Source organism: Zeus faber (genome assembly GCF_960531495.2).
Source record: "Zeus faber genome assembly, chromosome: 16".
Lineage (NCBI taxonomy): Eukaryota > Metazoa > Chordata > Actinopteri > Zeiformes > Zeidae > Zeus > Zeus faber.
Genome location: NC_137202.1, coordinates 17061462 through 17088864, shown reverse-complemented (window position 1 = coordinate 17088864; position 27403 = coordinate 17061462). Strand labels below are relative to the sequence as shown.

The 27403-nt window shown below is 45.3% G+C and overlaps 1 protein-coding gene across 2 annotated transcripts in view; it reads left to right on the top strand.

Moving 5' to 3' along the window:
* The first annotated feature begins 540 nt into the window (after positions 1 to 540).
* epas1b (endothelial PAS domain protein 1b) overlaps positions 541 to 27403 on the top strand; it is a 40745-nt gene continuing 13882 nt past the window's right edge. For both annotated transcript variants that reach the window (XM_080016721.1, XM_080016722.1), the window contains exons 1-5: positions 541 to 902; positions 19542 to 19738; positions 25075 to 25220; positions 25457 to 25544; positions 27211 to 27329. In XM_080016721.1, the coding sequence (XP_079872847.1) occupies positions 877 to 902; positions 19542 to 19738; positions 25075 to 25220; positions 25457 to 25544; positions 27211 to 27329 (576 nt within the window). In that variant the 5' untranslated portion in view covers positions 541 to 876. The remainder of the gene's footprint in view (positions 903 to 19541; positions 19739 to 25074; positions 25221 to 25456; positions 25545 to 27210; positions 27330 to 27403) is intronic.

Genomic DNA, 27403 nt, shown 5'->3' with positions numbered 1-27403 from the left:
AAATAAAAAATGTCTTTCTAATAGACCGACTAACTGACTCCTAAAACGAAATACAGTAAGTTGAATACTTGTAGAATAAAATAAAAAATATATAGAATAAAATACAATAAAAATAAAAAGAAATAAAATGGAATAGATAGAGGGATTGGAGTATATACAGTGTGTGTGCATATACAGATTGGAGTGAGGTAGTGTTTGGGATAATACAGCACAGTATACAACAGTACGTTGTACATGTAAGACATCAACCAAGCTCACACGGGTCAGCACCTGTGCGGCTGACGATGTGGCAGTTATGCAATACGCGATGATAGCACTGTACAGTCAAGCCGACGATACCTGTCGAAAAAAAGAGAGGTGGGGTGGGGGTGGGTGGGGGTGGGTGGGGGTGGTTGGGTGGGGGCGGGTGGGGGGGGTGTGGCCCACGGGGGCGGGGCTTTGGGAAGGTTTCCAGTCTCCGCCAATCAGGGCGCTCGGGTGTCCGAGCGCCTGGCGGCGGGTCAGCTGAGCGCCCGGGCTGCGGCGGCCGAGTGTCTCGGATCGGAACCCGAGCAGCGGTCGCACCGGCGTCCCCCTCCCCGCGTCTCCGACCCACACCTGCCGCCGGGACTGAGGCCCCGGGACCCGGGCGACAGGCTGTGCAAACCTCGGCAGTTGCTCCGAGTCCGCGTCGCCCACCCAGCCCCGGCGTGTGAAGCAGCCTGTTGGTATGGACTGAAGGCAGGCTGATAAAGTTTGAAGCGCACGCACGCACGCACACGCACACACACACACACACACACACACACACACGCACGCACGCACGCATCACACGCCGTCTGAAGGACTGGACTACGAGAACTTTAGTGGAAATCACGACTTTTCAAGAGAAGCACCATGACGTCTGATAAGGAGAAGAAGAGGTAGGCTGGTCAACTTTTTATTTTTAATATATATATATATATATATATATATGTATATATATATTTTTTTATTATATATTATTGTAATATTTATTTTTTTTCATCATCATCATCATCATCATCATCATCATCACCATCGTTGTTGTTGTTGTTGTTGTTGTTATTACTATTACTATTATTATTATTATTATTGTTATATCTTCATTTAATTATTTCATCCTCTTTACTATTATTTATTTTCCCGTTGATTTTTTTTTCTTCCGATTATCGATTGTTTGTCGATATCCCGGGGTGGTCGAGGACTCTGCGGCGCTTTCGCTGTTAAGTATTTGAGAAGCGGCCGTTAGTCATGCGGTCGTTATAACGCATCGGGCGCTCTGTATCGCGATATCGATGTCGCGCTGACGATATGTCGCCCGGCCCGAGGCTTTGGGCTTTGGGCTTCGGGCGCGTTGCGGTTTGATTCGTCAACTTCCTGAAGTGAAGCTTGTTGCTCCAGCGCCGCGGCCTGTTCTGCTCCCGGCACCGTCGAGGTCGCAGTTCGGGGGAATATTAAGGTGTCAATGTGTTTCGGTTGCTGCCTGGTGCCCGAAATAAATGAGATAGGAGAAAGAAAAAAGGGCCGTTATTGATTTTTCTTTGGTTAGGACGTCCTTTGGGGGGTAATTTCTACGGTCTCTCGTTTCAAAGTCCAATGACAGCAGTTCCCAGATGAAACAGGAGGAAATAGCTGCCAGGTAAATGACCCTGCCAGGAAAGACGCTTTCCTTAACATATTTCCTTCCCTGGTTTGTCTGTTTACCGGGTTGTTTGTTGTTTTTTTTTTGTCTCCGTCGCGCTCTCGGTAAACGTAGGTTTCTCGATCGGCCTCGATCCACCGCGGAGATAACGCAGCCGCGACGTTGCCAGAGGTTGAGGGGCAGATTCGGGCCCCGTAAGGATGGACGGCTCGCCGCCCGTAAGGTCATAACGTTTCCTTCACATGGACGCTTGCCGCCGGTGTTTCACGCAAGGTTTGCTGCATAACTGGTTCCCCAGCGGCGAGGCGACTGATCGCAATCACGTCCTCCCCAGGTTCCCTGTCCTTCCTTGGTCTTGTGCTTCGCGCCGGCTCTTCTGGGGCAGAAGTGACGGCAGAAAACGAGGCCTCGCAAAGAGGGCCGGCGGTCGCGCGTTATGTTCCTCGACTCTCCCGCCCGCGTCTTTTAGGAAGCCGGTAGCCGTCAGCGCCGCGTGGTGGTGGTGGCGTCTCGGCGGAACCTTTTTTTTCCCGGCGGCGTCTTGGTGAACGGTGGAGAGGTGCGCGAGCTCTCCGACGAAAGCGTTTTTCTTTCGGGGCCCCTTTCCGATTTTCCCAGCAGCGGGGTCGCCACTGCGCCGCACGACCACACATTCCGCCGATTGTAAGTGCAACTTTGAACTCGGCGTGCCGTGGCGCCTGGTTGTGCGTTTGCAACTTTGCCGGGGGGGGGGGGGGGGGAAGAAAGGCGGACCCCGTGCGAGAGGCGACACGAGAGATGCACGAATGAAGGGGACGAGCTGGAAAAAGGTTGGACGAGTGAGGGTTGAGAACGGGAAGCAATCGCCGTTTGCCACGGAGGCTTCAGTGCACGGGCCTCGTATTGGAGAGCCACCGGCCATTTTAGGAGGGAGACCTGCGGAGGAAGAGTGTGTGTGTGTGTGTGTGTGTGTGTGTGCGTGTGTGCGTGTGCGCGTGTGCGTGATTGCGTGTGTGCGTCCTAATTGCTCTGATGAGTAGTGTGATTCCTGACCCTGATCCCCCCCCAGCAAGATCACTTAAAAGCCCTTAAGTAATATACATGTATTTATACCAGCAGGTTAACATGGTCGGGTGGGAGGTTCTAGGCCAACAAAAACTTGCTGGTGGTTTGCATGCAGAGTTGGAGGCCTGGCACGTCATAATGTCATTATTGTCGGCGTCACTGCCCTTTGTGATTTGTGTATTGGGTATTTTCGCAATCCCAATGATGATAATACATAGTAAATAATACATTCTCATGCTGTGGTCGCCGTACGGTCACACCGCCGGCGACGGGGCTCCGGTGCACCTGGTGTTTGTGGGCCTGACGGCTCAAAATCGACTGGCTGTTGTGGCCGCCCTCAACATTTCAAACCTTTATCCAGTTCCATATTTAATATACATTATATGGAAAGATGGTGTCGTTTCTATTAAAATGGTGTAGTTTGTTTATTTCGCGAAATAAATAACCTCTTAGAAAAAAATCACGTAAATAATCTTGCGATTCCTTATTTTATGGATAGTTTAAGTGACGTTTTTCGTAAAAAAAAAATAGGAACAATGCAGTGGTCCGAGCATTTCCAAGGCTCCGCGCCATTGAGAGCGTATCTTCCTTGTGGCTGTCGCTCGGCGCTGATTCGCATAAAGCTGAAACCTGCTCAACTTTCCTTGTCGCCGTGAAGCCGTGAGCTCGTCGCTGGTCGTCCCTCCGCCCCCTGCAGCTGGATGAGGCCGAGCTCCGGTAGAAATGCATTGCAGCCTGTCGCCCTGCGGTGCCCCATCGCCGGCGGTGTGACTGTAGCGTCAGCAGGTGGCAGGGTGGCGAGCGCCTCCTGGGTGATGGGGCGACTCCAGGGCGAACCCGCTCCTCCTCTCCCATCTGAGGAAGCCCCATGAGGAGGCCATGCAGTGAAACCCTCCTCACAGTCCTCCGCCCTGTAGAGGGCAGTGTGGAAAACCCCGCCAGCTTCCTCAGCTCTCAAAGACCGCTGCCTCGGTTTCCGCCAGCTCCCCGTCTCCCGGCCCCTCCCGGACAGACTCGATTCCCTCTGCTGGCGAAGCCGGGACAGAGCCCCCGTCCCCGGACGTGCCCGGAGAGGGAGCCCCCTCCGCAGAGCCCCCGCTCCTGGACGCACCTTCACTCCGATCAACACCAGCACCGCCCCAAGCCGGCCTCTGAGTCGAAGGAGCATGCCCGCTCCCCACCGCCGAAAGACCGGGCCCGGTGTGCGGTGACCTGGGCTGCCCGGCAGCGGCTCCCCTCAGCTCCTCTTACATCCGAGCGGGAAGGTTTTAAACGTTAGATATGATGCCTTGTTAGATATGAACACCTGAGGTGCACCTGATATAAATACCCGTGTGGAGGGCAGACAACTGGAAGACGATTTTATGAACCAAGCAATAAAAAAATAAAGAAGTTAAAATATTAAAGAATAAAGAATGAAAGTACAATTAATAAAAACATTATAAACCACACGAAAAAAAAAGGCTCTAAAGGGAAATAAAAAAAAGCACCCATTTATAACACCGCACAAAGGAATCCTTCAAACACAGGGCAAAAGGTCACATAGCCATTTAAAACAGAGAGAGAGAATATAGGGCAAAGCTCAAGTCAAGTCATGTGGGAGTTTCCTTCACCCCATCAAAAAATACTCCCATGTGCAACAGGACCATAAAGGATCCTCACCACCCCAACGATGGACTGTTCCAGCTGCTGCGTTTGGGCAAGCGCCTCCGCAGTCACACGGCGAGGACAGAGCGACTGAGACGGAGTTTCTTCCTGCAAGCCATAAGGACTGTCAATGCTAATCCGACCAGGGGTCCTCAGTGAGACGCACACATAGGCCCCACTGCCTTACTGTACCGTATGTTGCATACTGTACTGCATTCTGTATTGTAACTGTACTGCTGTGCCGTACTGTTGTGTAACTGTACTGTATATCTCAACACACGCTACCTCTGTTATTCACATGCCACTTTACTGTACATATCTGTATACACATAATAGTCTATTCCTCTTATTTCCATTTGGTATCCCCATTCAGTATATTACATTTTTATACTTATTTTATTCTATTTAAACTGAATTAGGTTTTAGGAATCAGTTAGTTTAGTTAGTTGGTTAATTACTTAACTTACTAAGCTATTGTGTCTTTCGTGCATAAATAGGCATGTTATAAATAAACATCTTGAATCTTGAATCAACAGAGAGCCATTGACAGTAGCTGGCAACACAAGCTCACAAGAACTAAATCAGTAGATGTTTGACAGTTTAGAGATTTGAGAATTTAGATGACGGCTAACCAATAACTGCTCGTGAATGGGCCGATGCAAGCCAACATTTTGTGCATTTGCATTCAGGTTTTCTTCTGCACCAATTGAAAATGAAACGTTCAATTCGATCATGCGGGTTCTAATCCCCTCTAGAGGCCGAGTGGGAAGGAGTGTTCATCAAGCGAACCAACCCCAGACAAATGCAAAGCCCTAAAGACAGCAGAGAAAGACGAGGGTTGACAGAAACGAGTGAGCTCTGGCCCTGCGGCTCGCTAGGCCTGTTGACTCAGCAGTTCCCACAACGCCGGCCCCTCCGCCTCTGGCCGGGCCCTGGTTGGCACCGGGCGGCCGTGACTCTTTTGTGTGCGCTAACCCCCCGGCACAGCCCAACGCTACCCAAACACCAGTCCACTTCCAGCGCCCGTTCAACGTGTCCTCAAAAGGACAGAGGAATGCAAGAATAGAGAGGGAGAGAAAGGCGGAGAGAGGGAGCACACAGGTGACCACGGTTGGCACTATAACTCTAATGTTTTGGGGGTTTTTTTACCTGAGAAATAAATAAATAATCCCACGGTACACCTCTATCCTGTCAACCAGTGAAAACGTCACCAACCCAAATGGTTACTGATAGAAAACTTGTTCGTAGTGGAAAAAATCTTCTAAAAGACTTGGGAGTCACTTCAGCACGAGAGTGGGCGAACGAGTGAATAAAATAACTGAGGGCAAAATGTAAGTCCAAGGCAAAATAAGGTCTAGGTATTTGCGGGACAAAAGGTGGTAGAGACAGCGTGGCTGGGGTGGAAAGATGACGGACAAGAAGAGATTTTCAAGTGTTAACTCATCTAATGATACTCAAAGACTACAAGTGCTTCCTTCCCAAGTATTCTTCAGACCAGTCTTGTGATCGAGTCCCCTAAGACTTTGATTTGTGTTGAAGTCTCAAAGTCCCAATCCAAGTCCGCTTATCTCAAGTCAAGCCTAGCACTAAAGTCCAAGTCAGCCAATCATCACCACCCCAACCTATACTCATCCTCTTAGTATTGTCCTGTACAAACGGACTGAGAGAGAAGTCACATTTGACAGTGATTATACAGTATTTGAAGAATATAGTTTCATAACACTTGCTGTAGCTTTAAGCATTAGATGGGAGATCATTGAAAACTGCCACCTTCAAACCTTGTCCTCTTTTATGTTCTTGGATAGTACCCTCAACCATGAGTAAATTCTCGTAGTCAACACAGTAGCTGTATTTTTTAATAATCAGTGTTAATTTACTGACTGTTAATAACTCCTTGTCCAAGAAAAAATAAACCTCTGAGTGAGGTCCAAAGTCCCAAATAGTCTGGACCAAATCAAGTCAAATCAAGATAACAGCAGCCCGCTTGAGGAAGGTTGCGATCCATTTGCACCAGCGAAGCATGTTTGACATTTTTGCTCAGCCAATCACTGGACCTTGTCCTGTCTTACTGTATGTTAGTCTTCTCCTGACTTGCTTTCACACAACTTTTCTGTGGCCTTTCAAAACCATTCAGCCACTCTCAGTGACGGATTGGCCATCTGGCAATTGGGCAAATGCCAGAAGGGCCGCCCTACTATGGGCTGCCAAATCCCCGGCCCAAATAGACTGCGCGGGCCTTTGGCATGTCGGGTGGACCCATGACATGTACTGTATATTAACCTATTCAACGGAACTGGTTTGATATGATGTCCCCTTTAAAGTATGACCATACCTTCAATCGGTGCACTTTATAGTATATGCCGTATGTTGTATCTGCCGAGATTGGTCCGGGTATGCGCTATAACTATTTTCCCATGTTCATACAGCAGTTTAACTAGAAACCTCCTGGCCACCGATGTCATGTGACAGCACTGCATGATATTGTCATGATGTCACTACAAGATGTTATTATGCTTTTTTTTTTAATAGAGTAGAGTAATGAGATTGGCGAACGTGGGTCCGATGGTGAACTTTGCTACAGAGTTATCATTCGTGATAAGGTTGTGATTTGAACTCATCACGAGATGCACTTTTGTACTTTTTCAAATCGTTTTCATGACCTTTCAATATGACCATTCTGATTCCAAAGTGCTGGATGTAAATGTTGCAAAAGGAAGTCGACATGCATTCCTGATTCTTTTCGCATGCCTTCTCCGGCAGTGTAAAGGTCCTACATTGCACCCGGCCAAACTATTGAACCCTGAACAATGATGGGAAAATACTGCATGCTGCAGATTAGCGTGGACCGCGGATATCTCTTCATCCCCTGCCCCGCACTGCTTCTGGAAACTATGAAGTATTTTTTTTTTTTAATGAAAGGTAGCAATCTAATTCATAACTTCCAATAAAAACACTGAGTTAGATGACGTTGGAAGTATGCAACTAATAACAACACATGCACACACTCTACACACTTAATATAATAAGTGGCTTAAACTGTTTTCAATGGACCATGCTCTGTAGTTTATAGACAGCACTTGTACTACTACACTCTAAAGTTCATCAGCGGATTGAAGACTATAAAATAGCTTGATATGAGTTGAGAGAAATGACAGAGAGAACTGCAGATAGACAAATGACAAAAAGAGAAAAATATCAGGCATTGCAATGATTAGATTACACTACGATCACGATTGCATGATGATGATTAGATTAAGATTTGGTTTATTGTGACGAGCTCTCTGAGGATCGATCAGAGAGCAGTGGGGGGCATTAAAAGGGTAACTGAGCTACACAAAGTTAGCAGAGAGCCTGGAGCGTACTGGGAACAAAGCTGGACTTCACTGTGGAAGCTGTTTTGGGGAAAACCGTTCTAGGACGACCATCAGGCCGGCAGCACGGCCCTGGAAATGGACTGAGAGCTAGTGGCGCTTGTAGCTACATTTGCGAACTTTGCACGAGGTTTTCGTTTCTCAAGGATAAAGGGGTAACTTCATACGAAACAGAGTTCAACTCAGTTATGTGCTTGTGTCCATTATTGGTGGCGGGATCCGCCTTTAGTGCCGAGAATGCATGCAAGAATGCTAGTTGTGGTCAGTAAACTGTCGATATGGATGAATATTCAAAACAAGGAACAGCGGCCGGAACAGATGACCCCATAACTCAAGTGAACAAGGAAAAACAAATCAGTCGATCGAAAGAAGGAATACTAAAGGAAAGTGACTGACTTAGAGCGAGGTCTAGGGTAAACCCAGAAATTGGGAAAAAAATAAGCCATTGCCGTTTCGAATGGAATTCGGGGTCTTGTGGTGTAATCGACACAACACAGACGACCTTACCACTTACCAACTGTTTACAATTAAGGTAAAACGTTTCACATGGATCAACCTTGAAAGAGGAACATGTTAACACATATACCACCATGCACATTATGGTCAGCCATTTATTATGACCCTTTAGTGGCTACATTATTCACACCAAGTCGTCAAGCAAATGTCTAGGGGATTTGGGCAATTCTTTAAGATCCCCTAAATCTGTCACATATTTCAGCCTTCATATTGTTAGAAATGTGAAAAATAGAAAAATAAAATTCTGTATCATGGACAGCAGATATAATTCAGTAAATACCAATCGCCCTACATCATTTTTATCGTCCCTTCCAATAGACTCCATATAGAAAGTCCACCAGCGCCGGCATGAACCCAAGATCCCTGCACAGCAGGGGGCGGGGGGAATGGTCTGGGAAACCATTTTTCTCTGCGCCTTCCCCATTGTTGTCTCTATCTAACTCTTTATCCCCCAATTTGCGCTGGGTTCTTCACCTCCGCCGCTCACTCTCTTGGTGGTACGAACACTTTCCACTTTGTTTGCTGTGTCTCCACATCACACTTCCCTTTGTGGCCGCCCCCTCCTCCTCCTCTCTGTTTGACCAGGTTACTGCTTCTTCCTCTCCTCTCCTTCATCCCTCAGAACTCTGTCTCCTCGGCATTTCCCGTTTCCTGGCCGCGAGCTCCCCTACTTCCTCTTCCTATGCTACCGTGACGGCCTTGGTCCACAATGTCTGCTGGCCGGGCTCCAGGCACCGCCCAAGCTCCTCTTCCACATTCAGCCATGTTTTAACTGCACCACAACACAACTATTCTGGAGATGTAACTCGTGTGGTTCAACTTGGATAAACAAAACATGGAAGAGTCGTGGAGACAGATTGAGAAAGAAAGAAAGGGAAGGAATGGAGAGGGGCTTTTGGTGAAGTAGATGAAATTCACGTGTCCATTCAGATTGCTAAACCAGGACCACAGCATAACTCTCATAACTCTGCTTGTTGAGTGTGCATTTTTTTAATGTAGAAATGTTGATTGTATTTTGTTTGATATTTTACTCTTTTTGCTTACTGGTGTTTGCAGTTTAGATAGGTCATATACACTCTTCAAATAAAGTCCAGCATTGTACCATTGTACAGTACCCTTCAAGGCAGCAGTTCTCAACGTGGGGTCAGGGGACCCCCAAAGGGTCTTTCAAGTACCTAACACCTAGTAGAGGTGTGGAAGTTTGGCCAAAAGCATACAGTGTCTAACAATAAAAATGTTATCATGTTTCTCAGAGGGGTCTCAGAGGCAAAATCTTGGGTCCATGGTCTTGGGTCCGCGTCATTTTGTACTTCTGGTGACAAAAATAGTACACATTTAGTGCAAATGTGGCCTTTACAGGATACTGACAGAGTGACAAGCCATCGCACTTGTCAAGGTACAATGCTGCACTTTATTTCCCAGGGTGTACACTGCTTGTTGTAGCTCTGTCAGGGGTCCCTGTCCGGCGCCTGTTTGAATTTGTGGCTTTCTGAGCCGAGCTCGGCCTGATTGGTATTCCAGCGGAGGGCACCGGGTTGGGCCGGCTGACTCTCCACACGCCACCTGTGGCTGCTCGCTCGCTCTCTCCCTCTCCTTCTCTTTTTCTATGTATAACTGTGTCCTGAAGTCTTCCCCTCTCTGTGCCTCTCTTTCACTCAACAAGTATATCCCAGCCATCAGCATGGCGTGGGTGGGTTTGTTTGTTTGTGCCACAGTGTGTGTGTGTGTGTGTGTGTGGGTGGGTGGTGTGTACTCTTATTTCACAGACTATCAGAAACATCAGCAATCTCCTACATCTTTCTTCCCCCGATTGGGCTGAACCCGGAGGCCTGTGTGTTTGTGTGCGTGTTTGTTTGTGTGTGTGTGTGTGTGTGTGTGTGTGTGTGTGTGTGTGTGTGTGTGTGTGTGTGTGTGTGTGTGTGTGTGTGTGTGTGTGTGTGTGTGTGTGCGTGCGCACGCTTTCCAGAACGCTGTGTTCCCCGGCATCTTAGATTACCCAGTGTTGTATTGTTGCTCTGTTTGTGTGACGCCGGGCGCTACGGCTACAGGAAGGTCCACTGTAAGCAAGGAAAGCTGTGTGTGTGTGTGTGTTAAGGAGTCTTTCAACATGGCCTGGTTCTGTTTCAACCACACATTTTTTTTACAGGTTAAAGTCCCATCATTCAAATTTTTTGAGTCAAAAAATACACAATGACCAATGAAAACAAATTGAACTATTCTTTTTTTTTTTTTCATTTACGAACTAATTCAAAGCTTTAAAAGTTGGATTTATGTCAAAAACATTCATATATTCAACAAAATTCGTAGAATATCAGTAAGGGAAAATGTCCATTAAAAAAAAAAAAAAAGAAGTCTGTTTTCATGCCCCCCTGTGCTTCAACCCCGGCTGTGTTTTGCAGTCACACACACCCATGCACACGGCCGGAGGGTTATTAGATCTCTATAGGTCTGTTTCCTATAAGCACTTCTCTGCTTGTTATCACAATAACCTTGTACACACCAGACACCAGACTGGACAGGTCTGTGTGTGTGTGTGTGTGTGTGTGTGTGTGTGTGTGTGTGTGTGTGTGTGTGTGTGTGTGTGTGTGTGTGTGTGTGCGTGCGTGCGTGCGTGCGTGCGTGCGCGCGTGCGCGTGCATGTGCGTACACGTGACTTCGAGGAGAAGAACAGAACACGGAGCGATTGGTGCGCTTGTTGATTCTAACCTTAACTGATCAATGGATTTCGAAAATAAATTTTGATAAAAATCGCCCGGGTCCTCAGAAGTCGGTTAGACCATTAAAGCTCTGTTGGAAACAGTCAGAAGTTTGTTTGAAGTTGGGTTTTGCAATGTTTTGTTTTCGTCGGCCGCTGCCAGAAGTGATCCAGCTTCATAAAGCTTTTTGGTACACAAACATTACATAAGAACTCCCATTTCTCCTCCGGTCGCATAATGGATTCATGTTGTGTGTGTATATATACTTATATACTTATATATGTGTATATGTGTTTACTTTACTTTACTTTATTCTGCTGAGTGCATTTACATGTACTGAGAATTTGTTGTGGTGATTTTTGGCTTTTTGGTGTCCACAGATGATTAGCATTTAAAAAATCAGGTGAAATACCTCAATAAAATAGAATAAAAGGTGAAGTTAAAAATTTGACGTAAAAAAAAAAAAAAAAAAAAATGCCATACTGTATATACACCAAAAAAAGAAAAACTTTTTTTTTAAATTAATAAATACATTTTATTGGCGGCCCCCGGATCGTTCTGTCCCCTTTGGAATTCGACGCTGTTTATTTTGCACCCGATGATTTCACGAGGAGAGCAGAACAACACCTCAGGGTGCACATGTACCACCTGTCACGTTAATGTCCATGCTCTGGCCTCCGGGCGGAGCCGAGAGCGGAGCAGATGCACCCCACCCCCGAGTTGATTCTGTTTGGACACTTGTTTTTTTTTTTTGTTTTTTTTTTAGTGGGGTTTGATTATTCGTGTGCATCCACCTGTTGGACAATAATGTGACGAGAGTCCGGGCGTGGAGGAGGAGGCGGCTGGGTCATTTAGAGGATGGAGACCAAGGGGAGGAAAGGCACCGTTACGCGCCATTTGAATTTGTTTTTCCCGCCGGTTCAAGATGTAGAAAAATACGTGAAAGTGAGAAACATTGTGAAAAGCCGGTCTTTCAACGACAGAATAAATAAATCAACACCTCCCAAATCTAACGTCCAGGACAGAGCGCGTGTTCATCTGGTCGTTTTTTGTTTTTGTGACATGTGTTTTTGAAAATCATGGGAACTGGCAAAAATCCCAAATCAAATTTTAAAGATCTTTTTTAACCGCTACCAAGGAAGTTCGAGTCATGTGATCACTTCCTATGATAATAAGCATTTTGCATGTCGCTGAAATAACTGGAAATATTTGAACATACATTATTTTCTGAACATAGAGAAACATGAGTTCAATGGGGGGGGGGGGGGAATACTGTGTTTTTCCTTAGATTTGTGTTATAAATCCATAAAATATACTTTCAATTCAACATACAAGTTAAATGAGAAACCTATGACCCCGTCTTCTCAGAGTAAGACAGTTAAGCTGTCTGTTGATTCCGGACATTTCGTGCGGGAGAGCCTGCCATTCTGATCCATCCCAAGCGACGGGAACAGATCAAATGGGAAGAAGGGATCGGCGCGGAACGAGCGGGGACGCTTTTTGTTTTCCCCTCCTTCGCGCCGCCCTCGCTGCGGCCCGTTCCTCCCTCTCAGCCGCTGCGTTTCGCCCTCACTGGGACCATGCGCCGCGCCCCCCCCCTCCCGGTCGGCGCTGACAATGCGCCGGCGTCTCGTGACTGGCGGCGGTTTGGAGTGACGGTGTTAGTTCTGTCAGGGGTGCTCAGAATGCCAGGTATGCGCTCGCTGGTCTAGCGCTCCGCCTGTCTGTCCGTCTGAGTTTATGCCTGCCCGTCTGTCCGTCCGTCCATCCGTCTGTCTGTCTGTCGCCCGGGACCGTTTTGACTGTGGATGTGGCGTTCATGTGAGGAATGAGAGGGCGGGCCGGGGCACGCAGCGATCCAGATCCAGCTCCGACTGCGAATTAGGAGTTATTAAGTGAAATGTTTTAGGTCGGCAGGTGAACTACTTGAGTCTGGGCGTGGAGGTGTGCAGGTGAAATACGGAGACGGAGGCTTTCTGGCCTGTTTTTCTGCATTCCCTGGCGGGACTTTTTGTTTTTACTCCGGTGTGGTGATGACACATCCCGGTAATGTGTTTGACCTCCCTGTCAAGTTCGGATTTGGTGCCCATTTTTTTTTTTTTTATCAACCTGCATAAATCTATCTTCTACCGAGTAAGATATGCAGTTCCAAGACCGGCTGTTTTGTAAGGCGGAATTTAAAAATATGAGTGTTGATAAATAAGTCTAAGGCACAAAAAGTACGTTGGCTGGTTGGAAGCTCAATATTTAAATATTATATCAAGTGTGTGTGTGTGTGTGTGTGTGTGCGTGTGCCTGTGCGTGTGGGTGGGTGCGTGCGTGGGTGAGTGTGTGCACCCTCCTGCATCCATTGGTGTGTTTACTTCCATCATGTGTGTCTACGTGTTTGTGTGTGTGTGTGTGTGTGTGTGTGTGTGTGTGTGTGTGTGTGTGTGTGTGTGTGTGTGTGTGTGTGTGTGTGTGTGTGTGTGTGTGTGTGTACCCTCCTGCATCCATTCCTTTTCCCTGTAAACAACGACATTAATAAATAAACCATAAATTGAAATGTTTAGATATTGATTTTTAGTTATTATTATACGTAGACCAATATCAGACTAACTTTCAACACGGCAGGATAGATTTTCCCACGCTTTTTACATGAGTTTCCCAGGCGTCCTTTGGCCGCGAATTTACACCAAAAAAAGAGTAAAGAATGTGCGAGTGCCGTACAGTAGCAGAACCCGGTTGGCTCCGAAGCGGCATGAAATCTGATTTGCAGAGAAGCGGCTCCCGGCATGCGATTTTGTGTCATAAATAAACATCTCCCAAGATGCATTTATGTCGGCTTCGGTTCCCTTTGTCGACGCGTCATAGGTCAGCATGTTGGAGCATGTATAAAACAATCTGAGTTCCCGTTTTCAGGTCATGTTTCAGCGGCTGAAAGTGGGGGGCGGTGAATGTGAGTTTGTTTTTCGGGAGGTAAATCCAGGAGAGCATCTGTTCGGATAGCATCAGGAACAAGTTGTGTTGTTGTGTGCGTGTGCGCGCGCGTGCATGCGCGCGCGCGTTGGCTGGCCTCTCTCCGCGGGATGTTTTTGTCAATGGATTTTGTTGTTTGTTTGTTCCATTTCAAGTCCCCAGGTCGCGCTCTGTAAGTGGAACATTGAGATCCAGTGATAGCACCTTTTGACAGCAAAGTAGACGAAGAGGGGGACACTTCTGTGTTCCAAAATGCACTTCACACAAGAAGAAGAATGCCGTCGGGGTTCAATGCCGTTGAGGTTTATTTTATTTATTTATTTATTTATTTTTGTCAATTAAATTGGATGACATTTCGGGTGAAGGTTCTCCAAGAATCCACCGAAATAAATGCATAAATCCTATACACAGTCCACCCTGATGATTGTTTGTTGAAGAAAGATGGTGGTTGATTTGCGCTGTGATTGATGCCATTCTCCAGAAATGTTTACGTATTTTGATATTTCTCTCCTCCAATGCAGTTATCCGCGCAGTATGGAATGTCATACATTTTTGATCCGTTATCTGAAAATGTGGTTAAAGTAATGGTTAGAAATAAGAAAATGTCAGAGGAAAAACTAGCCTCCGTCCGGTCCCAAGTCAGCACCAGCAAAACTGTATTCTGCAGGTATTAAATATAGCAAATATACTGGACACGTTATGCAGTATATACTGTAGTTTTCAAGAATTGCAATTCTATGTCATAAAAAGGAGGATTTTGATTGACAACTTTTGAAGGGAACCGGTCACCGTTTCTGTGTGTGTGTGCGTGTGTGCGTGTGTGTGTGTGTGTGTGTGTGTGTGTGTGTGTGTGTGTGTGTGTGTGTGTGTGTGTGTGTGCGTGCGTGCGTGCGTGTGTGGAGGGTTCACCGAGTGCATCGGCAGACTCCCCGAGCCCTGGCAAAAGCCCCAGGGATTCCAATTGTCTCATATTCGGAGACGATGGGCATCAATGGCACCAAATTGATCTGTGGCACTGAGCGGACACAAACACACAAACCCTCCCTGCGACGCGCACGCTAGTGAACATACACAACCGGCATGTAGCAGGCATTAAACTGCTCCAGTTGGAGTGACAAAGAGTGAGGTCAAATCTCTGCTTTCCAGAATTGTACGTTTCCATCTAAATTTAAGGGGAATGTTGAACCAATGTTAGAAATATCATAATAAATAGAGTGATGAATGAGGCGCGCCTCCCAAATTGACCGCCTACTTGAGTTTTTATCTTCCACGGTTCCAGTGTCCCGTCGAGAACCGCGCCCTGGCTGAGACATGCGTCATTACACCGTTGTCAGCTCGTACGGCGACATTGGCCTAAATCGAGCGACACGACCCATTGAAATGTTGCGTTGAGTTATTGGTGTGACATATCACCAGATAAAACGTCCTCGTGGTGACGGCCCTGCTTCCCCTGCTCTGAATTGGCCCGAGCGGTCGAACAATAACCGTCTGGTTTCCTGATCCGCTGCTCCGTCATTAATGAGGATTTTGAGGATTGTTTGTGCGTCAGACCATGGAGGTTTAACGAGTTAAAACAGAGTCAGCAAAATCTATGTCGTTTGTAGAATAGATGGATCGACCATTTATTTATCCCCGGAGAAGAATTTCAGGTTTGTGGTTTTTTTTTTACGATAATCTCATCTAATTTGTGTGTGTGTGTGTGTGTGTGTGTGTGTGTGTGTGTGTGTGTGTGTGTTTCTGATGAAGCGCCATGATTTGTGATCTGGACAGCGGGCCTTTTGCGCAACACCGTCGCCAACTGTGAAACTTGCGTCATAAGACTCGTTTCGGCTGAAATGCAGTTGTTATTTCTTAATAGTATCGGAGGTTGAGTTGCGACTTGTGCTGGGCGATATCGACAAAATAAAACTTCATGGAACCTTTTGCAAAAACACCTTAATATCGATAGTTTTCGCAATATTCTGTGGATGATTCACGGTGCGTTCATAAGGTATTTCAGACACAAGAGAACCAGTCATGAGTAATGTGGTTATTGTGACCAAGCAGGTGGAGGTGTTGGTTAGAACAGCTCCAAAAGACATTGACAACATAGAAACCCAAATTCCAGCCAATATCTAGATCCCACACAATATATCGCCCAACCCCACCTGTGCAATATGCATACGTTCTAAACTCGAGAACGATTTAATAATCACGAAACAAATGTAACAAATACAACACCGACTTCAAGCTTAGAGCTGCACTACACACAACCTTTATCTGTCTTACCCTCATTCAGCCTAGAAGGTCAGTACCGATTTCATCCCTGTGTGTGTCCAGAACCGAGACAGCAACGGCCTGCAGTGGGGATCAACGAGCCCGGCTCCTGTGAAATGTCCCCAAATGTCCCTTTAATATTCCTTCAACATGATTCTTTCCTCAGAAAGCGCAAACCAAAGGAATGTTGCAATTCTTTGTTGCCTTAAGTTCGCCACTGACACGCACGTGTGTGTGTGTGTGTGTGTGTGTGTGTGTGTGTGTGTGTGTGTGTGTGTGTGTGTGTGTGTGTGCGTGCATGAGCGCATGTGTGTGCGTGTGTGCGTGCATGTGAGTCCGCCCACATGCAGTGCACATGCCAGCAGAAATCCAATGACATGTTTATTAAGTGTTGACTTTGATGGCAGGGTATTTTGGCAGGGCGTAGAAAGGCCAAGGTGCCATACCGCTATAAAACCCCACACACACACACACACACACACACACACACACACACACACACACACACACGCACACACAGACACACACACACACTTTATCAAACTTGTAGGCAATCGCAGTGGTGCTTTGGGGCTTTTATTGCTCTTTGATGGTAAACTCTGCGTCCATATCACAAGATTGCTTGTTTCGATATTGACAAAAAAATGCTCAAATAAAAAAAAAAAATTGTGAAAGGTCGAGAAAAAAATCGAGAAAAGTGTTCTTCTATCAAACAGCTGTTCATGCTAGTATCTCCCAATCTCCTCCATGACCACAATGTACTTTGATCGCCCCTTTCTTCCGTCTCCTGAGTGCCCTTCACCTCTGGGTGTTGTGTTGTGAAACGTCGTTCGGAAAGCAAGGTCTTTCGGCCGTAGGTGAGAATGGTCTGGGTTAGACGGTGTATGTGGCTGGTTCCACTGGCCTTAAAGGACCTTAAAGGAACCTTGATATCATATTCCCTAAAAATCTGTCGATTGCGTAACAAAATGATTTGAAATATTTATCGAAATGGCAGTGGGGGCAGATGTCAGTGTTCGAGCAGGTACGGATCACTTTATTTAATTTTGCCAAACGTGTAGTTTGAACAGCCAGGTTTGGATTATGGTCACCCATTTTTTGGACAAAGTAACATTGGGTTTATATGGAAATAAATGTATTTGCCCGAATACTGTAGTTCTCAAATCTTTTCTTGCCAGGCCCAGGAGGTAGAGGAGTAGAAAAAACTGTCACAACAACTATGGAGGGCAGTGGCCGGGAAGGTAGAGCGGCTCAGGAGGTAGTTATCGGAAGGTCGCTGGCTCGGTACTTGAGCGAAACACTTAACCCTCAACTGCTCCCGATGAGCGTCGCATGGCTGCCTCCATCGGTGAAGAATAAATTGTAAGTCGCTTTAGGCCAAAGCGTGAATGACGTAATGCAATGTCACTTTTGGGGGCAGTAATTTGACTGGAGCTCAAATGATTCTATGGACAAACACACATTGGGAAGACATTTTGTGCAACATCCTAGACAAATCTGGATTTTGCAGTTCCTTCTTTAGATGCATTTCACAAATGAAATATATTGACATTATATATTAATGTAATTTCTGTTGTGCTATAATTGGAGAAGGGTTAGGGTTATTGTAATATACAATAAATCGAATCATAAAAAATAAATAAAAGTCAAAAAATGTACAAAAAATAAACAATAAATTTTTTTTTTTACAAATTATTAAAAATGTGAAGGGCGGGGAGTTGTCATGGCGTGGGAACCCTCACCGATCCAAGCTAATGAATCCATTGCAACTTTCTACCCAGGTTCCTATTCCGCCACATATTCACATCTGGAAACTTGTGCAATGGCATTGCAGCGGCTGAGTCAGTCTCTTCTTTTGTTTTTCTTGAGTAAAATGAATGATGTGGATGGTTTTCCTGCAAAAGATACAAGCAGGTTGAGGCGTCGATTAGAACAGTCTAGGAAGTTCCGGAAGTCACGTTATTTTGCCGTAACAAAGGCTTAAAGACAACATTTAACTGTATCGCAGTATTTCGATATCTAGTCTTGTATCACGAGGTCTATTATATCCATTCATCGCCCCCAGTCTTTTTTTCGATTAGACTTCCAAACCACTTAGAGTGAGGTGGTATATACTGTAGAGTGTGTTAAATATGATACCGTTAGTTCTAAAACTGTCATTTCCCGGTGTTCTCTTGTCTTTGTTTGCTTTCAATGACTAATTTTCAAAGGAAGAAACTGATTCATTCGTTTCACCACAACCGGTGAGTAACAGCTTCCAATTAAGTATTGACACTTTTCCCTTCACACCTCTGTCACAATCATTACAGTACATATGAACCATGATAATAATAACAATATAACAATAACAATAATAATAATGGTATGTTATAACAATTTGTCATCAGCCTGCTAAAACAGACAAATTACACTAGAAATAATGATACTGAAATAATAATAAGAATACACCCACAGTAATAAAAATAGTACTATTAGTTACTTTTGTAATTGTAAAGTTTCTGTTCATAATTTTTCCACTGAGAATCATATGTTGGAATGCCGGAGGAGAAAAAAAAAAACATGCGTTTTCCCGGTTTGACCCCAGCAACTCTCAGAAAATTCGAATGTGAAATTTTTCAGATTAAATTAAATGTAGATGCAAAGTGAAAAGAAAGTGTGATAAAAGTGATTAGCGTGTGTGTGTGTGTGTGTGTGTGTGTGTGTGTGTGTGTGTGTGTGTGTGTGTGTGTGTGTGTGTGTGTGTGTGTGTGTGTGTGTGTGTGTGTGTGTGTGTGTGTGTTTTAGATGCCGGAAACTTGTCAGACAGGAAACATACAGTATAAGCGTCAAACTGATGCATAGTGGTAACCCTCTCTCTCTCTCTCTCTCTCTCTCTCTCTCTCTCTCGATCTCTCTCTCTCTCTCGATCTCTCTCGATCTCTCTCTCTTATTCCTATCTTTCACTTATTCAGACAAATTTGGTTGGTTGTCAACGAGGGCAGGGCGGTGCGAAAACACCCAAAAGTTCCACTGCACAAGTTTTGATGAGTTGACAGTCTCAGTCTTGTACTGTAGATGGATGGAAGGCTACGCACAGTCTGCAAAGTTACACAACACTGTTTTCAAAGTGCAGTAACTCTTTGACTACGATGCTTTTTAACCACGTTTAATTCCAAATATTTACAGACAAAAGTCACGTTTCATATCCAAGGGGGTCCCAAACTAGGCTCCGCGGTTGGTCCCCCAAGGCAGCCTCCGAGGAATTGTATCGGGTTCGCTGAAGATTTTTTTAATCAGATTAAATTCAAATTTAAATGATGTGTTTTGCATCGGTGTACTCAGCCAATAAAGCCCGATGCTGATTCTTTCCCCATCTTCTTTTTTTTTTTTTTTCATATATATATATATATATATATATTTATTTTTTTTCAGCTCCAGGAGCAACTCAGAACGGCGTAAGGAGAAGTCTCGGGACGCGGCGCGGTGCCGCCGCAGCAAGGAGACCGAGGTGTTCTACGAACTGGCTCACCAGTTGCCGCTCCCGCACAGCGTCAGCGCCCACCTGGACAAGGCCTCCATCATGAGGCTCGCCATCAGCTTCCTGCGCACACGCAAGCTGGTCAACGCAGGTACGTACGCACATAACCACCCACGCACACACATACACACACACACACACACACACACACACACACACACACACACACACACACACACACGTGCTTCTAAGGTGAGAGGCGAGGAGGTCTGAGCTTGGCTCCCTTCTCTGTACGGGAGTTCCCATTTTTTCCGGTGCTTTTATTTAAAATAAGAACCTGCGGAAGCCGAACAAAGGACCGGACCTTTTGTTTTGGAATTCCACAGTGTCTGTGTCTCAGGACAGGCTCACAATGAAGCAGGTCGGGGAGCAAAAACAAAACAAAACAACGCTTGTGGAATCGCTTTCTGTTCTGCTGCAACAGCTGGTGAAGAGCTCCCTTTAACAAATGACATGGTTTCACAAACAGTATGTAACGATAGATAGATAGATAGATAGATAGATAGATAGACAGATAGATAGATAGATAGATAGACAGATAGATAGATAGTTAGATAGACAGATAGATAGATAGATAGATAGATAGATAGATAGATAGACAGATAGATAGATAGATAGATAGACAGATAGATAGATAGTTAGATAGACAGATAGATAGATAGATAGATAGATAGATAGATAGATAGATAGATAGATAGATAGATAGTTAGATAGACAGATAGATAGATAGATAGATAGATAGATAGATAGATAGATAGATAGATAGATAGATAGATAGATAGATAGATAGATAGATAGATAGATAGATAGATAGATAGATAGATAGATAGATAGATAGATAGATAGACAGATAGATAGATAGTTAGATAGACAGATAGATAGATAGATAGATAGATAGATAGATAGATAGATAGATAGTTAGATAGACAGATAGATAGATAGATAGATAGATAGATAGATAGATAGACAGATAGATAGATAGATAGATAGACAGACAGACAGATAGATAGACAGATAGATAGATAGATAGATAGATAGATAGACAGACAGACAGATAGATAGATAGATAGATAGATAGACAGACAGATAGATAGATAGATAGATAGATAGATAGATCCATCGAGAGATACTTCATTTATCCCAGGAGGGAAATTGCGGTGTCACAGCAGCTCACATAAGAAATATGTAATAAGGATAAAGTAATGAGAATAAAAAGTAGATGAAGGAAAATGACAATTTGCAATAAATCCCAACAGAAAAGTTAGCAATACAATAACCAACAATAACCTAACAATTAAGTAGAAGATAGAAAAATAATAATAGAACAGAATAGAATATAGAAATATATATATAGTATAAATTGGTAATATACAATGAACCTAATCATAAACAATAAATAAAAGCCCAAAAATGTAAAAAAATTGTAATTATAATATTAAATTAACTACAAATTATTAAAAGAGGGCAAGGTGAAGGGCGGGAGTTGTCCCGGTTGAGGGAACCCTCGCTGAAAACATGGCGGGGATGAATCATCTGGGATAAAACGAGAGCAGAGGGGGATGAGACGACAGGACTGAGAGGAGTCACGGAGGAGGGGAGTGCATAAGAGGACAAGGGGCAGCCACTGAAGAAAAGTTTCTCAAAATAGGTGGGAGGATAGAAAAAAAGGGAAGAGGGCGAGACGGAGCAGAAAGGAGGAGCTGAGGGGCGGGATGGCAGGGCTTGGCGCTGGGTGCGATGGAGAGATGGAACACCAGATAGCCCTATCAGCCTCCGGCTCTGATTGCTGCGAGATGGGCCGAGAGATTGGTGAGGAAAAGAGCAGCGCGGCCCCTCCGCTCGGAGTCATAACACCGGCCTTCCCTGGCGCCATGCGCACGCATGCCACCATGCACGAGCACACACACAGACACACACGCGCGCAGACACACACACACACACACACCGTTTTGATATGAACTCACACGTGCACACGTGCACACAGTGAACGTACACAAAGACGAGTGCAATCACATGCTGACAGATGCAGACATGGACACAATGTTCGCACACACGCACACGCACACACACACACACACATGCACACACACAGGCACGCGCATGCATGCAAACAGCTGTCAGGGGCAACAACCCCGTTTTGCAACCCCAGCAATGATTAGAACTTTGCCTGGAAGCGAGCTCGACATTTACTGTGTGTTACGGGTTTGAAAGTTGTTTCCCTTTTCTACATGGTCATTATAAGTACAGGAGGCATCAGCAGGCATCTGTGTTGGGGTGCAGTGCATTCATTAGGGCCGGGCGAAAAAGAATCAATCCGGTAACTCTGACACATCTCAATGATTTAGTTGATGATTTAATTTAGTTCTGAATCTCGAAAATTGTGATATGGACACTTTCTTTGGAAGTTAGGGTTTAAATACCACCAAAGTCACAAATGAACTGTCAGATGTTAAACTGAAAGGTTTGGAGCAATTCTGGTACGTGTTTAATGTCGATACAGAATCGTGTTGTGAAGCCAAATTGTGTCATGACCCTTTGTATCAACATCAAATCGTATGGATCGAGATCCTGATAACCCGGCCCCAACAAGAGCACCCCGACACCTCTCGGCGGCTTCTGAACTTCAAAGTTTCCGAGGAGTCAGAGACGCAGACAGATTGATGAAGTCTATCGCCCCTGTAGCCTCTGCGTGTTCCTTACACTCAGCTCTGGAAAGTCGATTCCATCTCGTGATCGGGCCTGTCACGACAACTGCCATTGTCGCACGATATATTTAACACCATTTTTGCCACCGATAAAATGACAATATAAGAGCATAATAATGCAAGTACACCCTCTCAAATGGCAATTCACTTTAAATTCTTATTAAATATTATTATTGATATTAAAATATCCCAAAAAAATAATACATAATAAAATAAAACCACACACCTAATAAATAAAATTCTCTAGAGTAACATGTTATCTTCACATGGTTCACTGTCGCTGTGTGTGTGTGTTTGCGTGCCTGCGTGTGTGTGTGTGTGTGTGTGTGTGTGCGTGCGTGTGTGTGTGTGCGTGTGTGTGTCTGCTGGAGCCCCGCCCACGGTTGACACAGAGACGAGAGGACAGAAGCCACGCGACCAGGAATGACAGCAAAACGTGACTCAGCAAGGTGTTTTTCTGTTCAGTTGGGCTCAGTCGCATTCATTTGTAGAATAGTTTACACAAGTGATACATTATTTATTTGCTGGTTTAGAAATATATGTACAATTTTTTTTCGAACCTTAATTCAGATTTGTGGATTGTCGTAATTATTGACCTTTTCCCATGTAGCTGTCACTTTTGTTCAAAAAGGCCACAAGTAGAGTAGTCCTGGATATAAAAAAGCAGATTGATGTTACGAGCAGCAGAAAGTCGTTTTGATGGTAAAATCCCGCGTGACTTGAACGCAGCATCTGTGTTACATACAGTGGCAGAGTCCACTGTGGATTCTCGCCTAGATTAAACTCAGCCGGGGACTCAGATCGTGGTCACTGTGAAAACTCCAGGAGATAAGGAGGAGATCGCGACTTCAGAGGATTCTTCTGTCGCCGAGGCACTGTCAAAAAACTGCTGCGTAGACAAACGGGCATGTAAACACGACGGCCAATTATTGAGGTCAGAAAGATTATCGAGGTCACGTCCACATTTCGCACGATAAGGCGATATACTAATTATCGCGACAGGCCTACTTGTGATGAAATCCGAGCTCCCCGAGGAGGCTCCCTTGTCCGGCAGTGCCTTCCGGGCCGTTCCATATCTTCCGAGCGTCCCCTTTTCCCAAGCCCAAGGGGGAGGGTTTCGAAACCAAAAAAAACAACATTGTTAGAAAGTCGCGGAGGAAAAAAGGAGATGGGACGCTGTGTTTTTTCGTCATCCGGCGGCGGAAGTCGCCCAGAGATGCCGTGACCTCCCGAGTCCTCCATCTGACCTCCGACCCCTCAGTCCTTCCCACCGTCCTCAGCCCCGACCACATGGGAATGGAACAGTGCTTCTGCTATCTAAACAGCAGTTTGGACAGTGATCTCCACTTGACCCTGGTGAATCCAGGGCAGTTACACAACCCCAGAGCAACAGGAAAGAGCGGTTTGTGCACTGTAAACTCATCTTAATAACTTAGCGTCTTTTAAAGCATCAGTCGATGAGACCAGAGACCAAGTCCTGAGTCAAATTTGAAGTCTTTGGAAAGCGCTCCGATTGGCCATGGTGGCTAGGAAAGTGTGATTTAAAAGATTTAAAACTCGACATTGAATCCTTTCGTGACCCTTCGTATCGAAAACAAACCTAATCATGAGATCCAACCCAACCCCGAACCCTACCATGTACCTTACCGTGTCCTTCCGCATATTGAAAACGCATACGTTGGTTCAGTTCATTGTAATGTGCAGGGACCGGATACCACGTCTGCAGCGTCCTAGCCTCTCCTAAACACCCCTCGCTGGCTCCAAAATGGCCACAAAATTACCCCGAAAGGCCAAACGGTGATGTCGCAACGTCGATGTCGTCCATCTTGCTAAAACTGCAGCTAATGGCTCCAGCAGTGCACGGCTCTGGCAGGACCCCAAAGCTCATGGGAAAGTCCTCCACTCCCCCCGGGCGGAGGGGATGGGGGTGGGTTGGGGAGGTTAACAATCTCTGGGCCGGGCTCCAAACTCCAGTCCTGGGCCTCGTCGGGGGCCTTGAGAACGGAGCGCTCTTATCTTTGGGAAGCACACTGGAGGAATTGCAGGCCCCCTCCACCCAACTCAACCCCACCCACACCCCGACCTGCTCAGCCACTGGGCTTTGTTCGGTACAGGCTACCAACAACACACAGACACACACACACACACATGCACACGCACGCACACACAATCAATCACACACACACACACACACACACACACACACACACACACACACACACACACACACACACACACACCAAAACTCGCTTTTAGCCGCTCAGATAAGCGCTGTCTCTGTTTTCTCACTTGTGTGTCAATTAGTGTAATTTTAAGACTTGGCAGATTTTCAACATGGAGGCTTTGGCGTGATTTAGTGTGACATTTGTTGCATAATTAGTTGCAACAAGTTCTCCTGTGCCTATTCCTGTGTGTGTGTGTGTGTGTGTGTGTGTGTGTGTGTGTGTGTGTGTGTGTGTGTGTGTGTGTGTGTGTGTGTGTGTGTGTGTGTGTGTGTGTGTGTGTGTGTGTGTGTGTGTGTGCGCGCCCGCGTTCCTCTGAGACGCAGGAAGAAGCTGCTCTGGTTTGTTTTGGCCCTCGACCAACATTTCAAGAGAGAAAAAAAGAATAAAAAATCCTCAAGCTGTCTTCTCCAAATTGCCTCCCCCTCTCTCCCTCTCTCTCCCTCTCTCCCCTCCGTCTCTCCCCTCCCTCTCCCCTACTCCCCCCTCCCTCTCTCCAGGCTGCGGCGGCAGTGAGTGCGAGGAGGACAGACAGATGGACGGCCTGTACCTGAAGTCTCTGGAGGGCTTCATCACCGTGGTGACCTCCGACGGAGACATGGTCTTCCTGTCGGAGAACATCACAAAGTTCATGGGCCTCACGCAGGTACAGCACCACAGCACCACAGCATGAGGACGAGGTGGAGGAGCTGAAACTGTCTGTGTGGTTCAACACAAAACGGGGGCATGGATTAAAAGCATTAACATTTTGGTGTGTGTGTGTGTGTGTGTGTGTGTGTGTGTGTGTGTGTGTGTGTGTGTGTGTGTGTGTGTGTGTGTGTGTGTGTGTGTGTGTGTGGGTGTGTGTGTGTGTGTGTGGGTGTGTGTGTGTGTGTGTCACAGGTGGAACTAACAGGTCAAAGCATCTTTGACTTCACCCACCCATGTGACCACGAGGAAATCAAGGATAACCTGAGTCTGAAGACGACTGGTGGGTAGCGTCCGTCCTTCCTCTTCCTCTGTCCTTCCTCTGTCTGTCCTTCTTCTTTCTCTGTTCTTCATCTTCCTCTCTGTCCTTCCTCGTCCTCTTTCCTTCCTCCAACCTTTCTTTTCCCCCCCGCCCCTCTTCTTCCTCTGCTCTTCCTCTGTCTGTCTGTCTTGCCCTCTTTCTCTGTCCTTCATCTTCCTCTTTCTCTGTCCTCCCCCTGTCCTTCCTTCTTTTCCTCCTCCCCTGTCCCTCCTCTTCCTCGGTTCTCCCTCTTTCTGTCCTCTTCCTCTTTCTCTCTCCTTCATCTTCCTCTTCCTCTGTCCTTCCTCTTGCTCTGTCCTTCCACTTCCTCTCCACATCAGCCACACTTCTTGTAATCGCTTATTATATTATACCTTATTACACCTTATACTTTTTCCAACTTTTTTTTTCAAGCACATACAATCGATAATAAACCATTATATAGGAAAGGAAAAGAAAAGGAAACGTTCTGCTAATTCTTAAAACCAAAGTAAAATAAATATATAAAAAAGAGTGAACACTTATTTACTCCAACCCCTTCTCTTCAGTGAAGAAACTAGGAACATGGAACATTTTTTAGTCAACAAAACTCTGAAATAATGGTTCACCATATATAACATAGACACACGTACAGATATGATCCTTAACATACACACTACGGCACGAAACTATAGTTGCTTGGAGAACGAGGCCTCTTCAGAGAGTTTTCACTATCAACATAAATGCCTATATGTAACTCTGTAACGTAGAAAAGTAATACGTTAAAGAATAACAAACACAGCGAACTTTAGATGTTGTACATACACATGGACCTCTCTCCAGCCTGTGCGTGTGTAAGGTACATGCATACACACACATATCCTGCACCCACACTCGCACACACGCACACACACACACACACACACGCATGCACGCACACGAACACACACACACGCAAACATAATAACTCTTAAACTGATATACAAATATCTTGGGTTGAATTATAAACTCTGACGCTGTGTCCTGCTGCTGCAGTTTTAGGTCAAAATTTGACCTCATGATGTAACAGCTTGGACGATGTACCTCGCCGCTGGGCGTGCGTGCGTGCGTGCGCGCGTGCGTGCGTGTGTGTGTGTGTGTGTGTGTGTGTGTGTGTGCCTTGACAATGTTGATCTACGTTTCTCTCACATAGAGGAGGGCAAAAAGGAAAGTTGATCCAGTGGAGCAATAAGCAGCGTTTAGTATCAAGAGCAAAATGGCGCTGAACACAGATTGTTAGGTCACAGCAAAAAAACACACACACAGCTCACATGGTCTCAAATTTTTATTAATTAGAGAGGTATGTTTATGTGATTTTTAAAGTAATGGTTTTAAAGAGTCTAGTTAGTCTTGTTATTATTAATAATAATAATAATTATTAATTATTTGTATTCATTATTATTATTGTGAATATATTATTTACTTACTTTAATATTTTATTATTATTGTTATTATTATTATTATTATTGTTATTATTATTATTGGTATTATTATTATTATTATTATTATTATTATTATTGATCACTACGTTGTAGAAGTAACAAGGCCTGCTCTACATACAGATTTAGCGCTCTACGCCGTAGAGTGAATACTGATCTGTTTTGGGTTAAACTGAATGAGTGTCTTTCAGGCAGTGGATTCAGTAAAAAGGGCAAAGAGCTGAGCACTGAGCGGGATTTCTTCATGAGGATGAAGTGCACGGTGACCAACAAGGGGCGCACAGTCAACCTCAAGTCCGCCAGCTGGAAGGTGATATTATTTGGTGGTGACTTTCTTTTTATTTATTTTATTTTTATTGATTGTATTTATAATTGTTGTTGTTT